Source organism: Siphateles boraxobius, unplaced genomic scaffold (genome assembly GCF_051911475.1).
Source record: "Siphateles boraxobius isolate OS27281-9 unplaced genomic scaffold, OSU_SipBor_1 30, whole genome shotgun sequence".
NCBI lineage: Eukaryota > Metazoa > Chordata > Actinopteri > Cypriniformes > Leuciscidae > Siphateles > Siphateles boraxobius.
The window spans coordinates 18540482-18559431 of NW_027508920.1; the positions used below are offsets into that span (position 1 = coordinate 18540482).

General features: G+C 39.2%; 2 protein-coding genes across 8 annotated transcripts in view; both read right to left on the minus strand.

The window, feature by feature from the left end:
- Positions 1-221: 221 nt before the first annotated feature.
- pcyt1ab (phosphate cytidylyltransferase 1A, choline b) lies at positions 222-9963 on the minus strand. Of its 2 annotated transcripts, XM_077248459.1 has the most exons (10): positions 9742-9950; positions 9063-9152; positions 8162-8262; positions 7962-8058; positions 7754-7870; positions 5314-5465; positions 3602-3680; positions 3363-3505; positions 3060-3248; positions 222-1420 (listed from the first exon to the last, which is right to left on the minus strand). In XM_077248459.1, exons 3-10 carry the CDS (start codon positions 8258-8260, stop codon positions 1244-1246), a joined length of 1053 nt encoding a protein of 350 aa, XP_077104574.1. In that variant the 5' UTR covers positions 8261-8262; positions 9063-9152; positions 9742-9950; the 3' UTR covers positions 222-1243. The 2 variants fall into 2 exon arrangements, with proteins under 2 accessions (XP_077104574.1, XP_077104573.1); XM_077248458.1 differs by lacking the exon at positions 9063-9152 and having other exon boundaries at positions 9742-9963.
- Positions 9964-11615: 1652 nt separating this feature from the next.
- The window catches only part of sptbn4b (spectrin, beta, non-erythrocytic 4b), a 106287-nt gene continuing 98952 nt past the window's right edge, over positions 11616-18950 (minus strand). For 3 of the 6 annotated variants that reach the window (XM_077248462.1, XM_077248460.1, XM_077248464.1), the window contains 6 exons: positions 17200-17993; positions 16614-16674; positions 16278-16537; positions 15270-15440; positions 15132-15174; positions 11616-14654 (listed from right to left, as the gene is read on the minus strand). In XM_077248462.1, the coding sequence (XP_077104577.1) occupies positions 14421-14654; positions 15132-15174; positions 15270-15440; positions 16278-16537; positions 16614-16674; positions 17200-17993 (1563 nt within the window). In that variant the 3' untranslated portion in view covers positions 11616-14420. Of the gene's footprint in view, positions 14655-15131; positions 15175-15269; positions 15441-15906; positions 16538-16613; positions 16675-17199; positions 17994-18950 lie in introns of all 6 variants that reach the window. The other 3 variants (XM_077248463.1, XM_077248461.1, XR_013210488.1) reach the window with 2 other exon arrangements.

Sequence of the window (18950 nt, forward strand, 5' to 3'; positions counted from 1 at the left end):
ACTGTACACACAGGGCAACTGAAGCGATGCAGCTGCTAGAACCAGTTATAAAATCTGGAAGCAGAAATGTAACTTGAATTATTGTGCATCTGTAACTGATGTTGGCTGTATCTGCTGTTAGGTTAATGTTAGTTTTCTTTTTCTTTTTCTTATATTATTGGACATTAAAGGTTCATAATGTGTCTTTTGGTCCTTGTGAATGAGCAACACGACACAAGACAAATGTATTACTCTTTTAATATGGTTTAGTGATTCACTGGCATTGTTCACTGAATTCTCTTGATTCCCTATGATCATCTAAAATGAATCAAGTATTAATAATGTTCCTGACCACAGGAAAGCCAAAGTCATTTTTTTGTCTGCTGGCAAACATTTAATCCTACGGAGTTCTTCCTGTCCTGTGCAAACATGTAAACAAACAGGTCCTCGTAGTCTTTTGTGTTAACACTGTTCCTCAGTGGGCTTGGGTAATGTAAACATTCAGCAGGCAAATCCTTTCCAAAAAGGCTGGGACCCGTGCCACAGAATAGCCCAGGGTTTAAATAGAGGTGCCAGACTCCGTCACTGCCAGGCCCCAAAATTATTAGTTCATATCGGAGTCTGAGAGCGAGTTCATATGAGGAGAAACAACTAGTGAACTTCAGCAGAAACATAAGATGAGTCAGAAAGACAAATTAACGCTCCAAAAGTATGAGTGAAAAATAAAAGCAGACTTTCAATTTGAGTTACAAACCAAACTACACAGAGACGACTGATCCTGGGATCCCACCCTCATCCCGGAGTAATTCTCACATTTGGCCCCTGTTCAAATATGAAAAGATCTAGACAACAAAGGCAGGTGAGGGTGAGTTATACGCACAACCGAGAATGAGATTATGTGCAAGCGGACCAAAAAAAACGAGACACGCTAAAAATGCATAATTATTCAAGGTCCAGGCTGAATACGAAATGTATCCAAGGAATAGGCCAACAATATGAAGCTTTTTGGTTTAGTGATGTGTGGCAAATCTCTCTGAAGCGAGAGGGAGAAGTGGGATCAAAACCTTTAGAAAGTACGGGTGGAATAATTCGCTCACTATTGTGCATTTTGTAAACGCTGGTTCAATACATTTTCCTCATTTGAATCAATCTTAACATAGTCCATCCTTCATTTATATTCTTGGCTATTCACAGTGGCTTTAAGAAAGCATATAAAACACAAACGATGTGGAAAAACACCAACAGCTGCTTGTGAGCGTGATCTCTAGTCATCCTCATCTTTGTGTGTGCCGCTGTGATGATGAGGAGGAGGAGGAGAGAAGAAGGGAAGACGGAAGGTGGGGGACGGAGAGCGCTCCTCGCGTACGGGACTGCTGTTGGGGCTTTGTCTGGGACTGATGGCCTGTAACATTCGTCCCTTTCCCTCCTTCAACATGTGCTTCTGTTAGAAACATAATACATGATATTAGAGCATTTTGTTGTACGAAATCGTTGAAATGAAAATGTACTCCAATTTGCTAGAAAAGTTTCCCCTCCACTATACGCTTATTTCACGCAGCCGTTATTTTGAAAACGAAAGCGAGGCTCCGGTGGGAAGAAAACCGGAAGTGTCGCCTTTAATCACAGGAGATCGCAAATGCGATGGTGTATTGTTGTGTTTAATGTAGAAATTAATTATTCTAAAACTGTACATACATGTCTTTCATACTTTAGACTATATACAGTGAAATTAATTTATAAATAAAATATATTTTTAAATATAATTCAGAAAGTAAAAAAAGGAGCAGGAACAAACTATATACACATCCTATATTGGATATTAAAGGAGTAGTTCACTTTTTAAAAAACTTTTGCTGATAATTTACTCACCCCCATGTCATCCAAGATGTCCATGTCTTTCTTTCTTCAGTCGAAAAGAAATTAAGGTTTTTGATGAAAACATTCTAGGATTTTTCTCCATATAATGGACTTCATTGGGTACCAAACGGTCCAAGGTCCAAATGACAGTTTCAGCGCAGCTTCAAAGGGCTTTAAACGACACCAGACGATGAATAAGGGTTTTATCTTGCGAAACGATCGGTCATTTCAAAAATAAATAAAAAAAGTTTAAGTTTTATAAGCACAAATGCTCGCCTTGCTCTGTTCTGTGATGCACGTTCGTGACTCTCCTGTTCGAACTCGTTCATCAAAATGAACAAATCTTTTTTCGAGTCATTCGAAAAAAGATTTGTTCATTTTGATGTACAATTTGTTCATTTTGATGAACCTTTTCGAGTCATTTGGACCTTGGACCGTTTGGTACCCCATGAAGTCCATTATATGGAGAAAAATCCTAGAATTTTTTCATCAAAAACCTAAATTTCTTTTCGACTGAAGAAAGAAAGACATCTTGGATGACATGGGGGTGAGTAAATTATCAGCTAAAGTTTTTTAAAAAGTGAACAACTCCTTTAACATCCAATAGTGTAAATCGCGGCAGCAGCTTCAGGTTGGTAGTCCAAGGTATTGTTGTTTATCTTTACTTCCGGGGTTCTTCCCACCGGAGCCTCACTTTCAATTTCAAAATGGCGGCTGCGTGAAATCAGCGTATTGTGCTTACATTTCTTTTGCGTATATTCAAACACAGTGTGTGATGTTGCACCAGATGTGATGCAATGACGCCAAATGTAATTTGTGCTTGTGGATTATCAGTACATGACTCAAATTTCAGCTGTCGTATGACTACAGAAGACTTGTGCAACACTTTATGGTGCTTCTTTGTCCTGTTTGGAGTAGTAAATAGTGCATGACAGGGCTGCAAGATTAATCGAAATACAACCGAAATCGTGATATGGCTTGTGATATGTGATTATCAAAATGCAAAGGCTGCGACTGAATTAAACATAAGCGCAGTGTGTTTCAGAGTGAAGCGCAGCACTGTGTTTATGCTTATGAACCTCCGGTGTGTTCAGTGTCTCAGAGTGACTCGGTTTGCAGGAAATGCAAGTGGACCTCGAGGGCCAGAGTTGAGAAGCCATGCTTTCCCAACTAAAACAACATTCCCTGAGATGTATGTAATAGCCGCACACATCCAGACTAACCAGCGCCCCGTCAGGCCCAAACATCTGCAGGAAGTTCCCGATGAACTCGCGTGACTTCTCCTCCCATTTCTGAATGAGGTCGATGCCCTTCTCCTCCACCTTCTGCACAAACTCTTTACTCTTCTCCTCCACATCTCGGACCTTCTGCTTCACCTTATCCACGCGTTCCTGAAGGTGGTACTTCTTCTCCTGGGGAAAAAGGGGAACAGAGTCAAGTTGCTTTTCAAAGGAATATTTCCTTTTTAATGGCTTTAATAAAAGTTGGATGTGTGTAGTCAAGCACACACACACACACACACACACATTGATGAAGCTGACGTTCAGCTCTTTCGCAGTGTAGCCTCTCTGTAGGTTGCGGCGCACATAAACGTCATAATCACGTACGATTCGTGTGATTACGTCGGATGTGGAGATGCCTTCTGTTCTCTGAGTCGGTGCGAACATACCTTAGAAAAGAGAATTTCAAGAGCAAATCTGGTGATTCTGTTGACAAATAAAAACTCTTTTTTTTTTGACACTGCAGAAGTTTTTAATATTTCTACCTGCGTCCTTTATATGTTTGTAAACATCATCACTTCCTGCTGAGATGTATGGAATGTCGTCATGGGCGACAAAGTCTATCTAGGGAGAACATGTCATCATATCAGTGTTTATTAAGACTATGGCTGCATCCAAAATCGTATACTTCCCTACTATATAGTAGACGAAAAACAGTATGTGACATGAGTAGTATGTCAGAATTCACAGTACTTATACAAAAGTAGGAAAAAAGTACCTGGATGCCCTACTTCTTCCGGTGAGATTCTGAAGTGTGCATATGATGGACACTTAAATATCCCATGAGGCCACAGCAGAGGATTAATGAATGGTGGTAATGTGACACAACTGATGCTGGTAGGTCATGTGATAAGGGCAACATGGCGAATCATATTCATACTATATAGAGCGTGATTTTTAGCAGTCACAAAGTAATTACTTAGTGAAAATAAGTACCTCCTCAAGTGATTTCAGACGCAGCCTATCTCTGTTCCACTGAGTGACACGGCAATACTGAACCACATTCAGATTAGCATAGCTCAAAATCTGAGACGGTACCAATATTTATCTTCATGATTTGTTGGTCTATTGTTGTAAATTATTATTATGTTAATGCATAAGGTAATACTATTGCGCACTGTCCAGTGTCCATGTTACAAATTGCATGAACTTACTAAAAGCAGTAAATTTTGCATAATTACAAGCAACCAACCCTAACTCTACCCCATAGTATGTACATGTAGCTAATTAATATTAATTCATTTGTTATATGTAATCACACTGTAACAAGGATACCTTTAAATAAAGTTGAACCAAGTTCAACATGAAAATGGTCATTTATTCACCCTGATGTTGTTCAAAACTTGTATTATTTTTTCATGTGAAATTCACAATGGTGAGATGGTCACATTCAAAACCTTTGTAAAATTATTTGTTTCAAACCATTGATTCGGACTGTGTATTAAACTGCCAAAGCTGTACGATTACAGGTAACAAGGCTTCGTAATGCGAGAACTGTTTTGCAATTTGAATTGTTTTCTGCAGGGGTCGATCTCATGAACCCACGAAACCAGTGTCTTTATGGTTTTTACCTGACCTGGGTCAATTTCATGAATTCGGTGGATGGATTTGTATAATAAAATGAAGAGTTGTAGTTAAAAGGCACTTATTGGCCTGATTAACCAAGCTTAACCCATATTATACAGACAATTAGTATTTAATGGTATTAGATGACTTGTTAATTGCATTTAATAGATTACAGTTTCAATAAAACATTTGTAATTGGTTTGTAAAAGGTGTTTTATGCATGTTTGGGTTGAGTTTTACACTGTTGTGACCAGCAGGCGTCACCAGCATTTCACAGTGAATCATTTTGTAAAGAAATTGATTCAGTTGATTCAAACTTTCTCCCATCACTACTTAACAGACGTGTTCACTATGAATTGTTGTTGAACGGAAAAGAACTGCATAAAGATTCTTCATATGGTTGTGAAGAAGGTGAGCAAATAAATAACAAGAAGTTCACTTTTGAGTGAACTATCCCTTTAAGCACAACATGTTAACAGTTACACACCTCACAATGTCATGTGGTAGGTGGAATCTGGACATTTACACTGACACATTCAAGCTACACGTTTGATCAGTTCATGCATTCCCTGGGAATCGAACCCATGAGCTTGGCATTGGTTGAGCTACAGGAATGAAATGTGATACTCACTCTGTGCTCGGACAGAAATCCGGGTGTCAGTGTCCATGGAGCGTTGCGGATCACCTCATCGACATATCGACAGTGACTCACTGCGTCGTAACGTTCATCCTCGTTCATGACAGTGAAACCCTTGAATTGATGCGTCAAATCATCACTGCACACTGAAAGACAAAAACATTACTGTAACACTTTACAGTTGTGTTAACATGAACAAACAGTGAAAAATACGTCTAAAGCATTTAGCAATCTTAGCTAATGTTAACTTAACTTTTACGGTCACATTATTAAAATCACAAGTTGTACCGGTTAATACTATATAATGGACCTGATCTAACAACTAAGTTGTATTTTTATTAACTCATGTTAACAAAGAATAATAAATACTGTAACAAATGTGTTTGTTAATGCAATAAAAAATGTTAACAAATGGAACCTTATTATAAAGTGTCACCCACATTACTTCTGTAATTCTGTTTGGTGACAAAGTAACGGATTACAGTAACGATATTACTTTTTTGGGTAACGAAGTAAAGTAACGCATTACACTAAAAATATTGGTAACTACACTACTTTACTAGACTATAGGAACACGCTTTCCTGCGTTACCAAGGCGTGTTTGTCTGTCTGTAAAGTTCTGATCTGTTTACAGTTTACTGGACAAGTTCGGTATTTTACACTAGTATTTAATAGGGGCATTGGAACAATCATTAAACGCATTAAACTTTAGTTTACAAAGACGTGAAACTCACCGAGTGGTCTGGGGTGTTCACTGATATGCTCACACATAAATCGCTGCTTTCCAACAGGTTTTATCGTAGTTTTTGTCCAACTCCATTGACTTGTATTGGATGTTCTGTGAGGTACGGTATTACTCCGCCGCCAGAGACGGAAATGGGGTTGTTTGTATTATTTCTGTAGTTATGCAGTCGCGGTATCGTAGGCTACGCCATCCAAACATTGGCAAAGGTGCATTATCGCCACCAACTGGGCTGGAGTGTCTATTATTAAAGCTCTCAACGGAAGAATGTCCGGTTGTGAGGCGTTTGGAAAAATAGGTCCACAGTTTTACAACGAATGGTAAAACACCTGTTGGAAAGCATCTTTTGCAGCGATTTATGCGTGAGCATATCAGTGAACACCCCAGACCACTCGGTGAGTTTCACGTCTTTGTAAACTAAAGTTTAATGCGTTTTATGAATGATTCTTCCAGTGCAACTATGAAACCATTGTGGAGGTGGGGGGTGCTAACACAGAAACCGAAAATTCTCGGGACAGCAGCATGTGTCCAAATTTCAATCTTAACCGTTCTATTTCATCAGAAACGATCTTAAAACAGGGCTTTAAGTGTAAAATACCGAACTTGTCCTTTAAGTGGTGTGTACGTGCGTGCTATCTGTGTGTGCTTGCCTGGGCACCGTTGCCATAGAGATCGATTTGAGTGACAGCTGCTGGTGCGAAGGAAAGAGGGATATGGAGATGGAGACGGAGACAGGGGGTTTTGACCAGTGGTGATATTCACATTACTTTCAGTTTATTGCTCGAAAGGACAAAATTATTTGTGTTAAATGCACTCTATGCCCAGGCGACAAGTGTCTTTCAACTGCTGCCAACTCAATGAGCAACCCGTCTAAGCATTTGTCAGCCCAGCATGGAAAGATCCTGATAATTGCAACACACAATAATTCATTAATAGGTTCAAGAGTTTGTGACTTGGTATGTTACCGCCACATCTCCAGGAGGCAGAGGAGAGCGAGCGAAGGGGAAAATAACGTCTTTGGGATGACGTGAATTTTCTGTTTATTTAATTAATTGCATTTTATGTTTCCTTTTTATGGGCTTAAGTGCATTTCTGTTTTAATTTTATGGGATAAAGTGACCTTTATTTTTATATTTTTCATTGACCACTTCATTTTTTTGTTGTTGCCATGAATCTAATAAAAAGCTGGTTTTGTTCTCAGGAGAAGAGTTTTGTTCTCATGTTTCCCAAAACCTGTGTTTTGAAACTTGTGTGTTGATCCCATTTTAGAAAGACCCAACCATAGCCTCCTTTATCCTGTTGTTTGTGGATTATACAGTGAGGTGTATTCTTTGTGCAGACAGGGATATTGTTCTTTCATATGCTTTTACATGCCATTTTGTATTCATTTATACAAAAAACACTATGCGGACAGGCTAAGTGATGATTGGGCTATGATGTTTGTCCATGTATCCACACGGTAAATTAAGAAACGGGAAAGTTAAGTAATAAGTAGTGAAGTTACTTTTCAAATGCAGTAACTAATAAAGTAATCTCATTACAATTTACAGAAGTAACTAATTACTTTTTTGTGACTAACTACCCCAACACTGCACTAGTGGCACATGAATGAAATGAAGAGCAGATTTCCTGGATGAATCACGATGGGTTACACTGTAGCAGGAATGCACGCGACAAAAGGCGGAAACTCACCGCCCACAATGAGATGCGTGTTTGGGAAAAGGCACTTGGCCTGCATTAAAGCACGAGCGTGTCCGGAATGGAACATGTCAAAGATCCCGTCAGCATAGACGCGTACCGGACGGTCCTCTAAAGAGATTGAACATTGCAGAAGAGAGAGATCATACAGAGAATGTGTGTATAATGAGGGCCAGTGTGGGTAAAATTGCTATTTACGCACCTGGAGTGCCAAGGCGGGCTTCTTCCATGCTGACGCGAACGTATGGTGTTTTTGAGGCCACCAGTTCATCAGAGAAGGGCGCAGGTTCACTCAACCCCTGAAACATACACACACACCTCAAGACAAGAGTGTGAAACGTGCACAGGAAATGATGTCATCACACTCGAGTGCCGACTGAAAGCCACCTTCCCAACACTCACCAAAGTTCTCCGTGGAATTTTCCAGAAACACTCCCTTATCTCGCCATTCGACTCCTCTCTCTTCCTCTTCCTGCCGAGGCCTGAACTGTGCACTTCCATCCCTGCATAGAATTAAAAAACATTTTTTTTACATTTATTTGGTTATTTTTTCCATACGACTCATGTCATACAATAGCTTTGTGTGGAAAAAGACAAATTCTAGTATTTATTAACTGAAAATCTTCCCAGCTGCTTTTGATTTGTTTTAATGGACTGATAAAAACGTAGTGCTTTAGCAGCACTTTTCATCTGGAAAAAGTAATATACTTTTTTCCCCATGAGACAAGAGAAATATCAGTAGAGTGTGAAAAATTAATAATTCCCTTTTTAAATACATATGCACATACATAAATAAATCACTTGAGCTAGCTAGCTATTTTTTGTCATGAATATGTAGTACTAGTATTTATTAAGATAATAAACGTTTCATTTGAATCAACAGAAATAATAAATGTGCATCATTAAATTATGGAGTGTTTATATTAGGGTAGTGTAATGACATCACAAATCAAATCAATTAAATTATCGAAAATCATTTCGATATAAAGTAGTATTTTAGTACTTTTTTAAAAAAAAGCTGTAAACTATACAGGGATTCCTGTCAGTTGGTACATTTCTATAATATTAAAAGTTAAGGTCCTAATTAAATTGCAATTTATTTTTAGATATAATAATCAACACTCAAATAAAAACTTAAATTCCACATAATAGTTACCACCAGCTTTTTAATGATATTGTTTCTATACCAATTCATTGTTGAAATATAAACAGTGAAGTTTATAACTTGATGAACAAGTAATATTTTCTGTGGTAATGGACAGTACAGTATTTCACAGATTTAATGCTGGATCAGTAGACACACATGAACAGTGAAGTGCCCGCCACGCTGACCCAGATCATCTCGACACGATGATGATGATGATGATGATGTAGGACAGTCAGGGATGTGGCACTAGAGCGGAAAACAATCAATGTTTTCATCCCCCCTTTCTTCCTTCTAAATTGCTCTATTGTTCACTAAAATGTCCTCAATGTGTTCAACTATTAACCTAAGAGATGAATCCAGGGTTCCCATACCTCTGACAATACATTGTCCAGTCAATTGTGGACCATTACTGTTTTTTTTTATTTTATGAAAACTTAAAAAAAAAACTTAAAAAATGAGGTGACTCACAAATAGTTCAGAACTTAGCAAATGAGTGATGGAAATGTCCCTGTAGACATTTACTTTATTTTTATTTTATTTTATTTTAAAATCTCCTGGACCTCAAATCTCTTTCACTGCTCTTTTAACTATGATGTTCAACTAACTATAAATTAATTACTTTATTTTCATAAATACATCAAACGTAGCAGAGGCAACCGACTAACAGAACTATATTCAAACAGTGTTACTGGACAAAAGTATCAGTTTCTTAAGCGTATCTCCGATTAAAATGACTTTTTCAGAACAAACACAACTAACAACAGCAAATACATTTTTTCTCTAAGTAAAAACTGCATTTTATTTTAAAACATGATAAGAGATGTAAAGTACTAACCTTAATTCGGAAGCTGGTTTCCTCCTCTCCTCAGTATCATGGGTTGAAGACAGCACTTTGCTTATTTGCGTCTGAACAACCCATTTCTGATTGAAATACTTTCTAGAGATGATACTCCATATGCTGCTGATTTGACAGCACTGCCTTCTCACTACATTATCATCATCATCACTGCTCAGTAACAACACGCACACTTCCGCTCATAAATCACACTTCCGCTTTGAAATCACTCTATCTAGCGGCCACTTCCTGCAACAACCGATAAAATGCAGGACACTTGCAGTCTGTACATGGCCTAATTGTCTCAGATATCAAAAGTGACTTTAATATATATAATTTATTAATATATTAAAGCATGCCTATTTTATTAATTATGCAATACGTTAAATATAAATAAATATATCGAACTATTAGCCTATTCGTAGGCCTATCCACTAGTTTCAAGATTCAAAAAATACTTTAATCATTGATCATATTCAACAACAGCAAACAACAAGACTCTCATCCTCTGTTATTGCAGCTGACTACAGAATATAATGATTTTGTGAGATGTCCATCATTCAAGGTGGGGAGACTATTTTCTTTGGCAGAAAAAAATACAATGTAGCAATATGTCTAAATCAAACTGTTGTATATTGAGACAACATCGCTGTTTCTAATGATATTGCTTAAATATATTAGGTCTACTGGTCACATCCATAGACAAAGAAAGAAAAAACAAAAGAAAATAATGTCCACATTGACAAAAATTGAATTGGAGATTATTTGTGAAAACTGCTAAGGCGAACACGGCCTAATCAAATATTTTTGAAGTAGCCTATATCTACACTAACTACTACACTACACTAACATTTTCTAACATCATTAGGCCTATTATGTAGGCCTACTTTGAGTTGGATATAGAAGACGTCAACATATGGCTAGAAACATCGAGGCCGTAGGCTACCTGTTATCAGTCTATTTGTGCTGAGTGCATCAGTCATGTTTCTTTACCAATGCTTAGTTGGCTATGGATAGCCTAAACGGCCTATTAGTCTACAAAACATTTAATATGTTCTGTTTTCTCGAACAGATTTACAGCTATATATGGCTGATAAATGAAAGAAAATTAGCTACATGCACAGTAGGCTACTTGAGCAGTAGAGCTGCATAATTAAAAGATTTCGATTTCGATTTGAACACTCACGATCTTACTCCTAAATTACAACGATTCCTCTATGTCGATTAAACTTATGACAAGTACAATCACAGCGAACATTCAGATATGTGCTCGTGCAGCAGCTGAGCCAGAGATCTATCAAAATGAACAAAGTTGGCATGTAGATGTACATGTATGAAACAACTTCTCAAACAGTCTTTTCAACCACACAGTATTTCTGTTACAATAATTCAAATAATCACAGAAGTAATGGGATAAAAATGTATAGTTCGGATATATGATACAAGCAAATCACGTTTTGAAAGTATCTTGACCTCAAATAATGATTGTAGCAATTGCATCGTTACACCAGTGGCGCCAAGAAGTGACTTTTATTTGTCATTGAATCATTCATTCAAGAGATTCGCTCAAAAATGCTGATTCTTCCAGAAATGAAACATTTGCATGATTTTTATACCCTCTTTATGAGTCGTTGAATCATTCATTTAAACAGATTTAAAAAAAATCTAATTCATTAGATATTTTCAATAGACTGCAGTAATTAACATTTCGTCAGAACCTTTAGTAGGCTAAATTACGTTTTTTTAGTTGTAATTGTGATCTTTAATAAACAAAAACATGATTCTCATTTTTTCATAATCGTGCAGCTCTAACTTGTAAGAAGGTCTTTACAAGGACATGATGCCAATATAAGAACAAATGAAAAAATGAGACGTTTGACATATCACAAGCTGTATTTATCAAGGAATTAACTGTACAGAGTCAGTCAGGATCTGAATTATACAGCATTCATTCATTCACTGTTTCCATGTGTATTAGTGTCACCCTTGTACAGTGGTTGTGAGTGAGAATGACAGTGGCTTCATCATGCACAGCAGAACCATTACAGGGACAATGTTATTCATGCAACCTGAATTGCCCAGTTTCCTTTCAATTTCTTTCCTTTGAGCTTTGGAGAAATAACCCCATTGGTATTCAAAACTGATATTAAAACCCATAAAATGTTCTTATATCACAGCAGGAAAAAAGAGCATTTTTGTCTGTACAGAAGCAGTTACAATTTGTACAGGTCATCGAGTGGTGCTTAAGGGTCTAACACTATCGACAGGACATGGGCTTTCAGACGTACCCAAACATTTAAAGAAGATAAAAATGTTACTATGAGGGTTCATCTGCCATGATAAAACCCACATAACATGTGTGATACTGTATATATAAAAGTAATTAAAGCACTTTAAGAATATAGACATCACAATGAACCCCTAAAATGATCAGAAGACAATATTTACTGTTGGGGTTGTGCTTTCTGTTGATTCAATGGATCAGATCCATCTGGGATTTGAGAACATTTTATAAACGTTTCCAATTACACACTCAACTTGCACATTCATGTCCATCAACTCGTATGTGGTACCACAGTAGAAGCAGCAGGTATAAATGTGTGTAAGCAGAAAGTGTGAGTCGGGGGCATTAGAGCAGAATTTTCTCAAGATTTCTGTAAATAAGTAGCTGAATGAATGCATTTTGTAGTAACGCTCGTCCCAGACCCTCAAGCACCAATCCTCTACTCACAATAGCACTGTGCAATGGGGCAGTCATTTAGTGCAAAGGAAAAATTGCATACATTTTCTACTTGCAAGTGTATACGTTATTTCCATTCGCCACCACGTTGGATACTTTAACTGCATACCCTCTGCCTGTATTAGTTATTCTATTGCATAAAAATAGGATTTTTTTGTACCAAAAATTAGACTTGGAGACAAAACCAAGGGCTTCAAAGGAAGAGAAATTCAGACCCATACACAGAAAACTCTTTAGATATATACAGTATACAATGCTTTGAGATTGTATAGAGAAATGAGAGCTGACAATTGTATATTTCAAAGCAGGGACATTACAAAAGCATTTGCATGATGCTGTGTTCAGATAAAAGAACAAACATGAACTTGATAGAACAAAACTTACATGAACATCATCTCCTCCCTCTTAAGGACTGGTTTACATTTCTCTTTACAGAAAGAGGACCATTGCTTCTTACATGATTTAGCCGTTTTTACATTTAAAGGACTACAGCTGACTGACTTTAGGACAGTGAGGCACAAATATGATACCTGAAACCATTACGTTTGGTTTTAACATACTATGACATTTAGTTTCAACCCTGTACGTTTGCATGGAAAATCGTCATTACGTAGTCAGCTCATTTTCAACTGCAGCTTGTGCATGTATATGGATGGATCTCCAAAGAATAAAACTTAGATTTGTGTCATGATCATTTGCTGAGCTGTCTAAAGCATATATCGCTTTTCTTGCAATATACCTTGCATTTTTGCTAGCTATGGGCTTTCTATACTATTACCTGCAGAACTACACCATTCAAAGACGTATTTCACCCGGTTTCAGCCAATCAGGAAAGACAATCACATAATAACATCTACATGGCATTCAGTTATCTAACAAACATACATCACCAGTTAAGTCAAACGCCTGCATCCATTCAGTCCTCAGTGCAATGATTGGAAATAAGGTCGAGAGAAACATCACATGTAGTTAAATTGACACGAAGAAAAAAAAAGAGCTTCTGGAGTTCTGTGCTTGGAAGACTTTTTTGAGTATGAATAAAATGATGTAAACCCGATCTCGCGTTCACAATAGCTTGATGACGTATGCAATGCGTACATGCATAGACACATACACAACTGATTTGGTCATTAAAAGAGCAAATGAACTCACACTCAACATTTAATGCATAATATGAGATAAATAATTGAGACTTTCCTGCACATTGGGAAAAAATTGTGTAGGAAACCAACAAACCCTAGAAATCAGATCTGAGAATACACACAGCAGATGAGCTGCTTCTTTTTATTTGAAACAAACCGTTTATACCGTTCTTCATTTGAAAGTTAAACCTTGTAGGCATGCTCTGATATGTCATGGCGTTCAAACGTGGTCTACAAAGTGGCAAGACGAGAATCAAAATCGTGTGGAAGAGCCAATGAATACAAATCAACACGTTAATAGTATAAAAGAGCAAAACAACTTACAAATAAACAGACAAAACATGCTCTTCAGAAAAAAGACCAACTTTGAAAAAGAATTTGGCATATTTCCATTCTCTTCAGCGTGAGACTGTATAGAACTGATGTCGAGACTTACAATATACAAAGAGAGAGAGAGACGGGTACACATACATATGGGTCATCTTTTTCACAGACGATTCGAAAATAATCTTCATGAGCTACTTTACTATAACACCTTTCTCTTTTATCCTCCATTTACCTATGCTATCAGCTCTTTGGCCCATATGGAGCTCCTGAATTGTCACAGTCCTCGGCAGCCACTAGAGGGCGCTCACTGACACATGAGCTCCGTGCACCTCCGCTCTGCCTGATTCCACACTCAGCTGGACAGCAAGACATAAAGGGAGTTCACAGTGACGCCTTCGTTTCCTGATTCCGTCAGAGCACTTTCCAGGATTTCTGAAGTCCTGGCTCCTGTCTCACTGTTTTTGGGAGTCTCATTTCTTCTTGCCTGTCTTTTTCTCAGGCTTTTCACCCTTGTCTGAACGCACCGATCCCACCTCGGCTCGGTCTGATTTTTCGCCTCTTTGCGAACCGCCTGCCCTGCTGCCCTCCCTGCGCGTTCCCTCGTCAGTAGATGAGGTAGTTGGATTGGTCTGCCCCTGTTTGTTAATCTCTTCATGCTCACTTATACTGGCGGTTATACTTGTGATCCAGATTTTCAGATCGTCCTACAGGCCAAAGAGAGATTGAAGACTCAGAACATGTTTTCACACAAAAACAGTTACCAGTCAATGTAATGACTTGAACGCAGAACCATGTTTCTTTATTCAAAATTTTGTTGAATTTGATTAATGATGGCTGCTTTCAATAAGCTTGTAATTCCTCCTGGGAAATCCAAAAAAAGCTGTTTAGGGTGGAAACTGGTTTCACATCATGGATTCCAACTGGTTAGTCATAGTCATTAGCTTTTCCAAGCTGGTCTAGATGGTTGGTCAGCTGGACTACTGACTGCTGAACTGGCTTGGCCAAGCTGGTTTAAGCTTGTAAAACCACCTTAAAACAGCAACAGACCAGCTTCTACTGTATGCTCCAAAAGTCTACTTTACAGAAAAGGTCTGCAGATCCCATCTACAGTAGGCCTGGTTATGACTTAAATACACAGATGTGAAACCAACTAGGATATAAAAATAAAAAAAGCAACTCACCTCATCTTTAGCATGAAACAGAAACTCACTTCCATCCTTAGTTCTAAAATTATAAAGCAAAATGAATGTTATGAAAAGTGAACACTACACACGTAGATAATCATTTTGGAAAAGCTAATAAAAAAGCCAATGAAGTACTTGAGTGTGAAGACATTCTTCTTCTTTTTGTAACCATTGTTGATATCACAGGCACAGCGGCTCAGGTTGATAAGCGGCTCGTTGTTGTAAGGTGTGACGGTGTTCTTCGCGTCCTTATAGAAGCCCAGCTCACCTTTATTCAGCACACAGTACAGGTTCACCCAAGATCTGCTGTAATGTGGGAAAGAAAACAGAAGATTTGGCCATGAGGGCCCATCCGATACTATGTGCCGACCAGCTACTCACCTGCTGAGTCTGGGATGACCAGCCCTTATGACTGAGCAAGACCAAACTGCTGCAGAGATCATTACAAGACCTTTAGACATAGATAGGCAGACCATAGCTTACCTTTGTAGAGAGGGAGAAGAACAGTCATTGGCAAAGAGAGCACAAAAAAGAAGAGAGATTTTGGGTTAATGAGATATCCTGCAGTGTAAATGCAAGTGCTAGCATAAAAATGGCTTCAGTTGACAGGCAAACTATGTGCACATACATGCTACAAAAGAACAGACAGCCATTCTTTTGAGTTCCTTAAACTCAATGCAATGGATTGTTTTGTGACTTGGGCTGCCGAGGTGGCGTATCCGGTCTTGTACAAAATGGCTGAATAAAGCTGTGAAAGGCGAGGGCTTCATACCTTGCTAGCCATGGCTTCAGAAACCCAGCATCTGTTGGTCTTCTGACACAGCATCATCCACCAACCAGGCTGATTTTAGTGTTACCATGCAAGTGGCAAGCAGCTAGCTATTTTCTGCCATTGCTGGATATGAAACTTGTAATCAGTAATGACAGCCAAACAGCTGCTCCTCAGTTTAACTTCAGGAACCCTTTTAGGCTTGTAAAGCATTAGTTAACAAATGTCAATGCTCTAAGCATTAGTACACAATGCTAATAACAACATTAGCATAGCTTTGAATAACCAATCATACTGATTGGCATTTTTGATTTAGCCGTTTCCATGCTAATTCCATGCCATGTGCCCATCATTTTTAGACCACAAAACCCCACCTGTTTGAACTCTTCTTTTGGCCATCAATGTCTATTTTTCGGAAGAGGAAGCCTTCGTGCTGGGCCGTGTGGGTGGGTGGCAGGGGTACTGCTGGGCTGCTCTGGGCTGGCGCAGACCTCGAGCGTCGCGTTTCGCCAGCTGTTGTCTCCTTGGGTCGTGGTCTTCTTCTTGGTTTGGGTCTGTCGCGTGCCCGTGGCCTGTCCGGTCGAGAAGACTTCTCAGGAACACCATTGGGTAGACGTGGAATCTCTCCTCGGGCCTGAAATATACAGTAATGTGCATGTGGCATAAAACTTAGTTTAAAACAAAGGATAAACATTAGATTGTTTACACACCTGTGCTGCCTCTCTTTCCTGAAGCTGCTCCACAATCTCAGCTAGCGTGGACCTTTTCTCCCTGCCAACAAAAAAGGGAAATCTGAGACCTGGAAATGCCATTTTGCATATACAGTATAGAGAAAGTACTACTTCAAAGCTTTAAAGTCAATATGGGAAGGTATTTACAATCCTTTTACTTAATGTGACAAATGAAACAGGATGTTTAACAAGACAATGTACGAAATTAGGATTTTACCTATTGTGAATTGATTGGATTAAGTGAAAAGTTAACCTCTTTAATTAACCTCTATTGCTGTGAACTGACTTGGTGATTGGCATGTGGATGCTCTAAGGTGAAGATCACCATCAACATGTCACTATTTTTAATCAAATCTTAGCGATATCACTGCTGTAATTTGTATTTCAATGAGGTTAACTGGAATCAAATAACTTCTTCTTACAATTGGCAAGTTTTTGGAAAAGCCTAAGTCAACTGTTTTGGTTTGGCTAATAATGGGTAGCATTAAATGATAGTCAGTGCATCCAAGGTGACACTGAAAAGGGAAGTTGTTTCTAAGGTGGATTGTTAGCGGTGTCAACTCACCCGCCACCAGAGCGCTTGTCTGACTGCTCCTTGGCCTCGTGTTCACTGCTCTCCTGTCTTTCCAGTCGATGTCGCTCCCTACGCCGCACCTCATGACCCTCCTGTTCACTAGATGTCTGTCTCTCCAGCCTCCTCTCTGCCCTCTCAGCTCGTTCCCTCCACACCTCCTGAGGGAGCTCGTCCCTCCGTGCTTGAATCAGCTGCTCGGTAGACAGTTGTCTCTCCAACCGCGACTCCCTCGGTGGGGGATGCTGCTCCACCACTAGCTCTGAGCGACTGCTTCCGCTCCCTCCCACCACGCTGTTTAGCCGCTCCCGTCCTCCGCCTGGCTCCTGAAGCACCACCTCTGCCATCACGTTCTCATGATACCGCTCCCTCTCTCTCTCCAGTAGGGGGTGGACCACCTCATGGATGTGCTCAATCTTCTGCTGTGGAGTTTGAGCCTTGAATTCAGCTCGCAATTGGGTGACCTTATGCTCCATAGCAGTGCCCAGTCCTGCTGCCACGCCAACAATCCCAGCATTCCTGGCTTCCTGAAGGCGAAACGAAGCAGCTCCATTCATAATGGGAGTGTAGTTGGCCACAGTAGAACCCAGTCTGCGAGCCACAGAAGAGGGAGAGGGCTGAGGAGTGATGCGCTCCAACCGGGCATCACCCTGCTCATAAATGGTTTGTCTTATGATGGAGGAAGGGCTACTGCGAGCAGGAGAAGAGTCCTGAGGGTCCAAGAAAACTTTCCGTCCCAACAAAGGAGTTGGGGGAAGCTGACTCTGCTCTGCCTTTATCTTTTCTACCTAAACCATTAAACGAGAGAATTTGTTATAGTTTATGCACCCACAATTCCTCCCTGTAACATAATTTAAGAAAAAGACATTATGCTATACACAATTATAATCTCTTTGTAACTTTTTTGAGTGTCGGTAGGTCGACTACAGATGCTTTTCAACTATCGATTCGTTAAGAATTTTTAAAAACGTTTTTGACTTGAAAGTGCCAACTTCTCTTGCCTGACCATCAGAATATCATGTGGTTAGCCTCATAGAATAATTGCCTAAGTCATATTTCAATGTTTTTATGCTAGGCAATTATGCTATGAGGTTAACGATGTTAAAAAACAAAATGGCAGTTGCCACATCAGTATAAGGTAGTTAGATACAATTGCTGCTTGATATTGGTACATTTTCCTGTCATTAACAAAAGCCGTGGGGACCTATTTTGTGGTTATGACCAGGGGTGTCCAATCCTGCTACTGCTGGAACATTATTCTTGGGGTGCTTCTCATTTCTTCATCCTCGTTTCCTTTCCTCAATTCCTTTCCTCGAGTCTCAGCTCCACCCCCCGTAGGATGCGAGGGAAGAAAATGAGGGCAGAAGAATTGAAGCAAATCTTATTTGTACATTGGAATATTCTTGATCACAAGCGTCACTTCTCAACGTCATCAGCTGTGCTCAAGGGATCTGCCCTTATGCTGTTGAAGTTTGGTTATTTAAGAAATTCATAATAAATAATAAAGCAAGATGCCCTGTGTAAATAAGTGAGATGTATGGTTTATTTTAACTGCAGAGGAAAAGCATAAATTAAAATTATTGTTACAGATGTAAAAGGGGAGGACAATTCAAAGTTGTGTCAGGTTTCTCGACCAGAAAGACTTCCGCATAGGATACACCTGTGAATCCTCACTCATAGCTCCTCTGGAAGCTTCCTCACTCCTCGGTCCTCGCGGTGCAATTAGAGAATTGAGATGTCCTTCA

Bases quoted from the DNA above. Each gene is read 5' to 3' on its own strand.
- pcyt1ab (XM_077248458.1), bottom strand. From the start codon at position 8,260: ATGGAAGTGCACAGTTCAGGCCTCGGCAGGAAGAGGAAGAGAGAGGAG. The intron at 3,249-3,362 runs GTGTGTGTGTGT...CTTTTTCCCCAG, and splicing joins TGAACGTCAGCTTCATCAAT to GAGAAGAAGTACCACCTTCA. The intron at 1,421-3,059 runs GTTAGTCTGGAT...TGTTTCTAACAG, and splicing joins TTGGGCCTGACGGGGCGCTG to AAGCACATGTTGAAGGAGGG.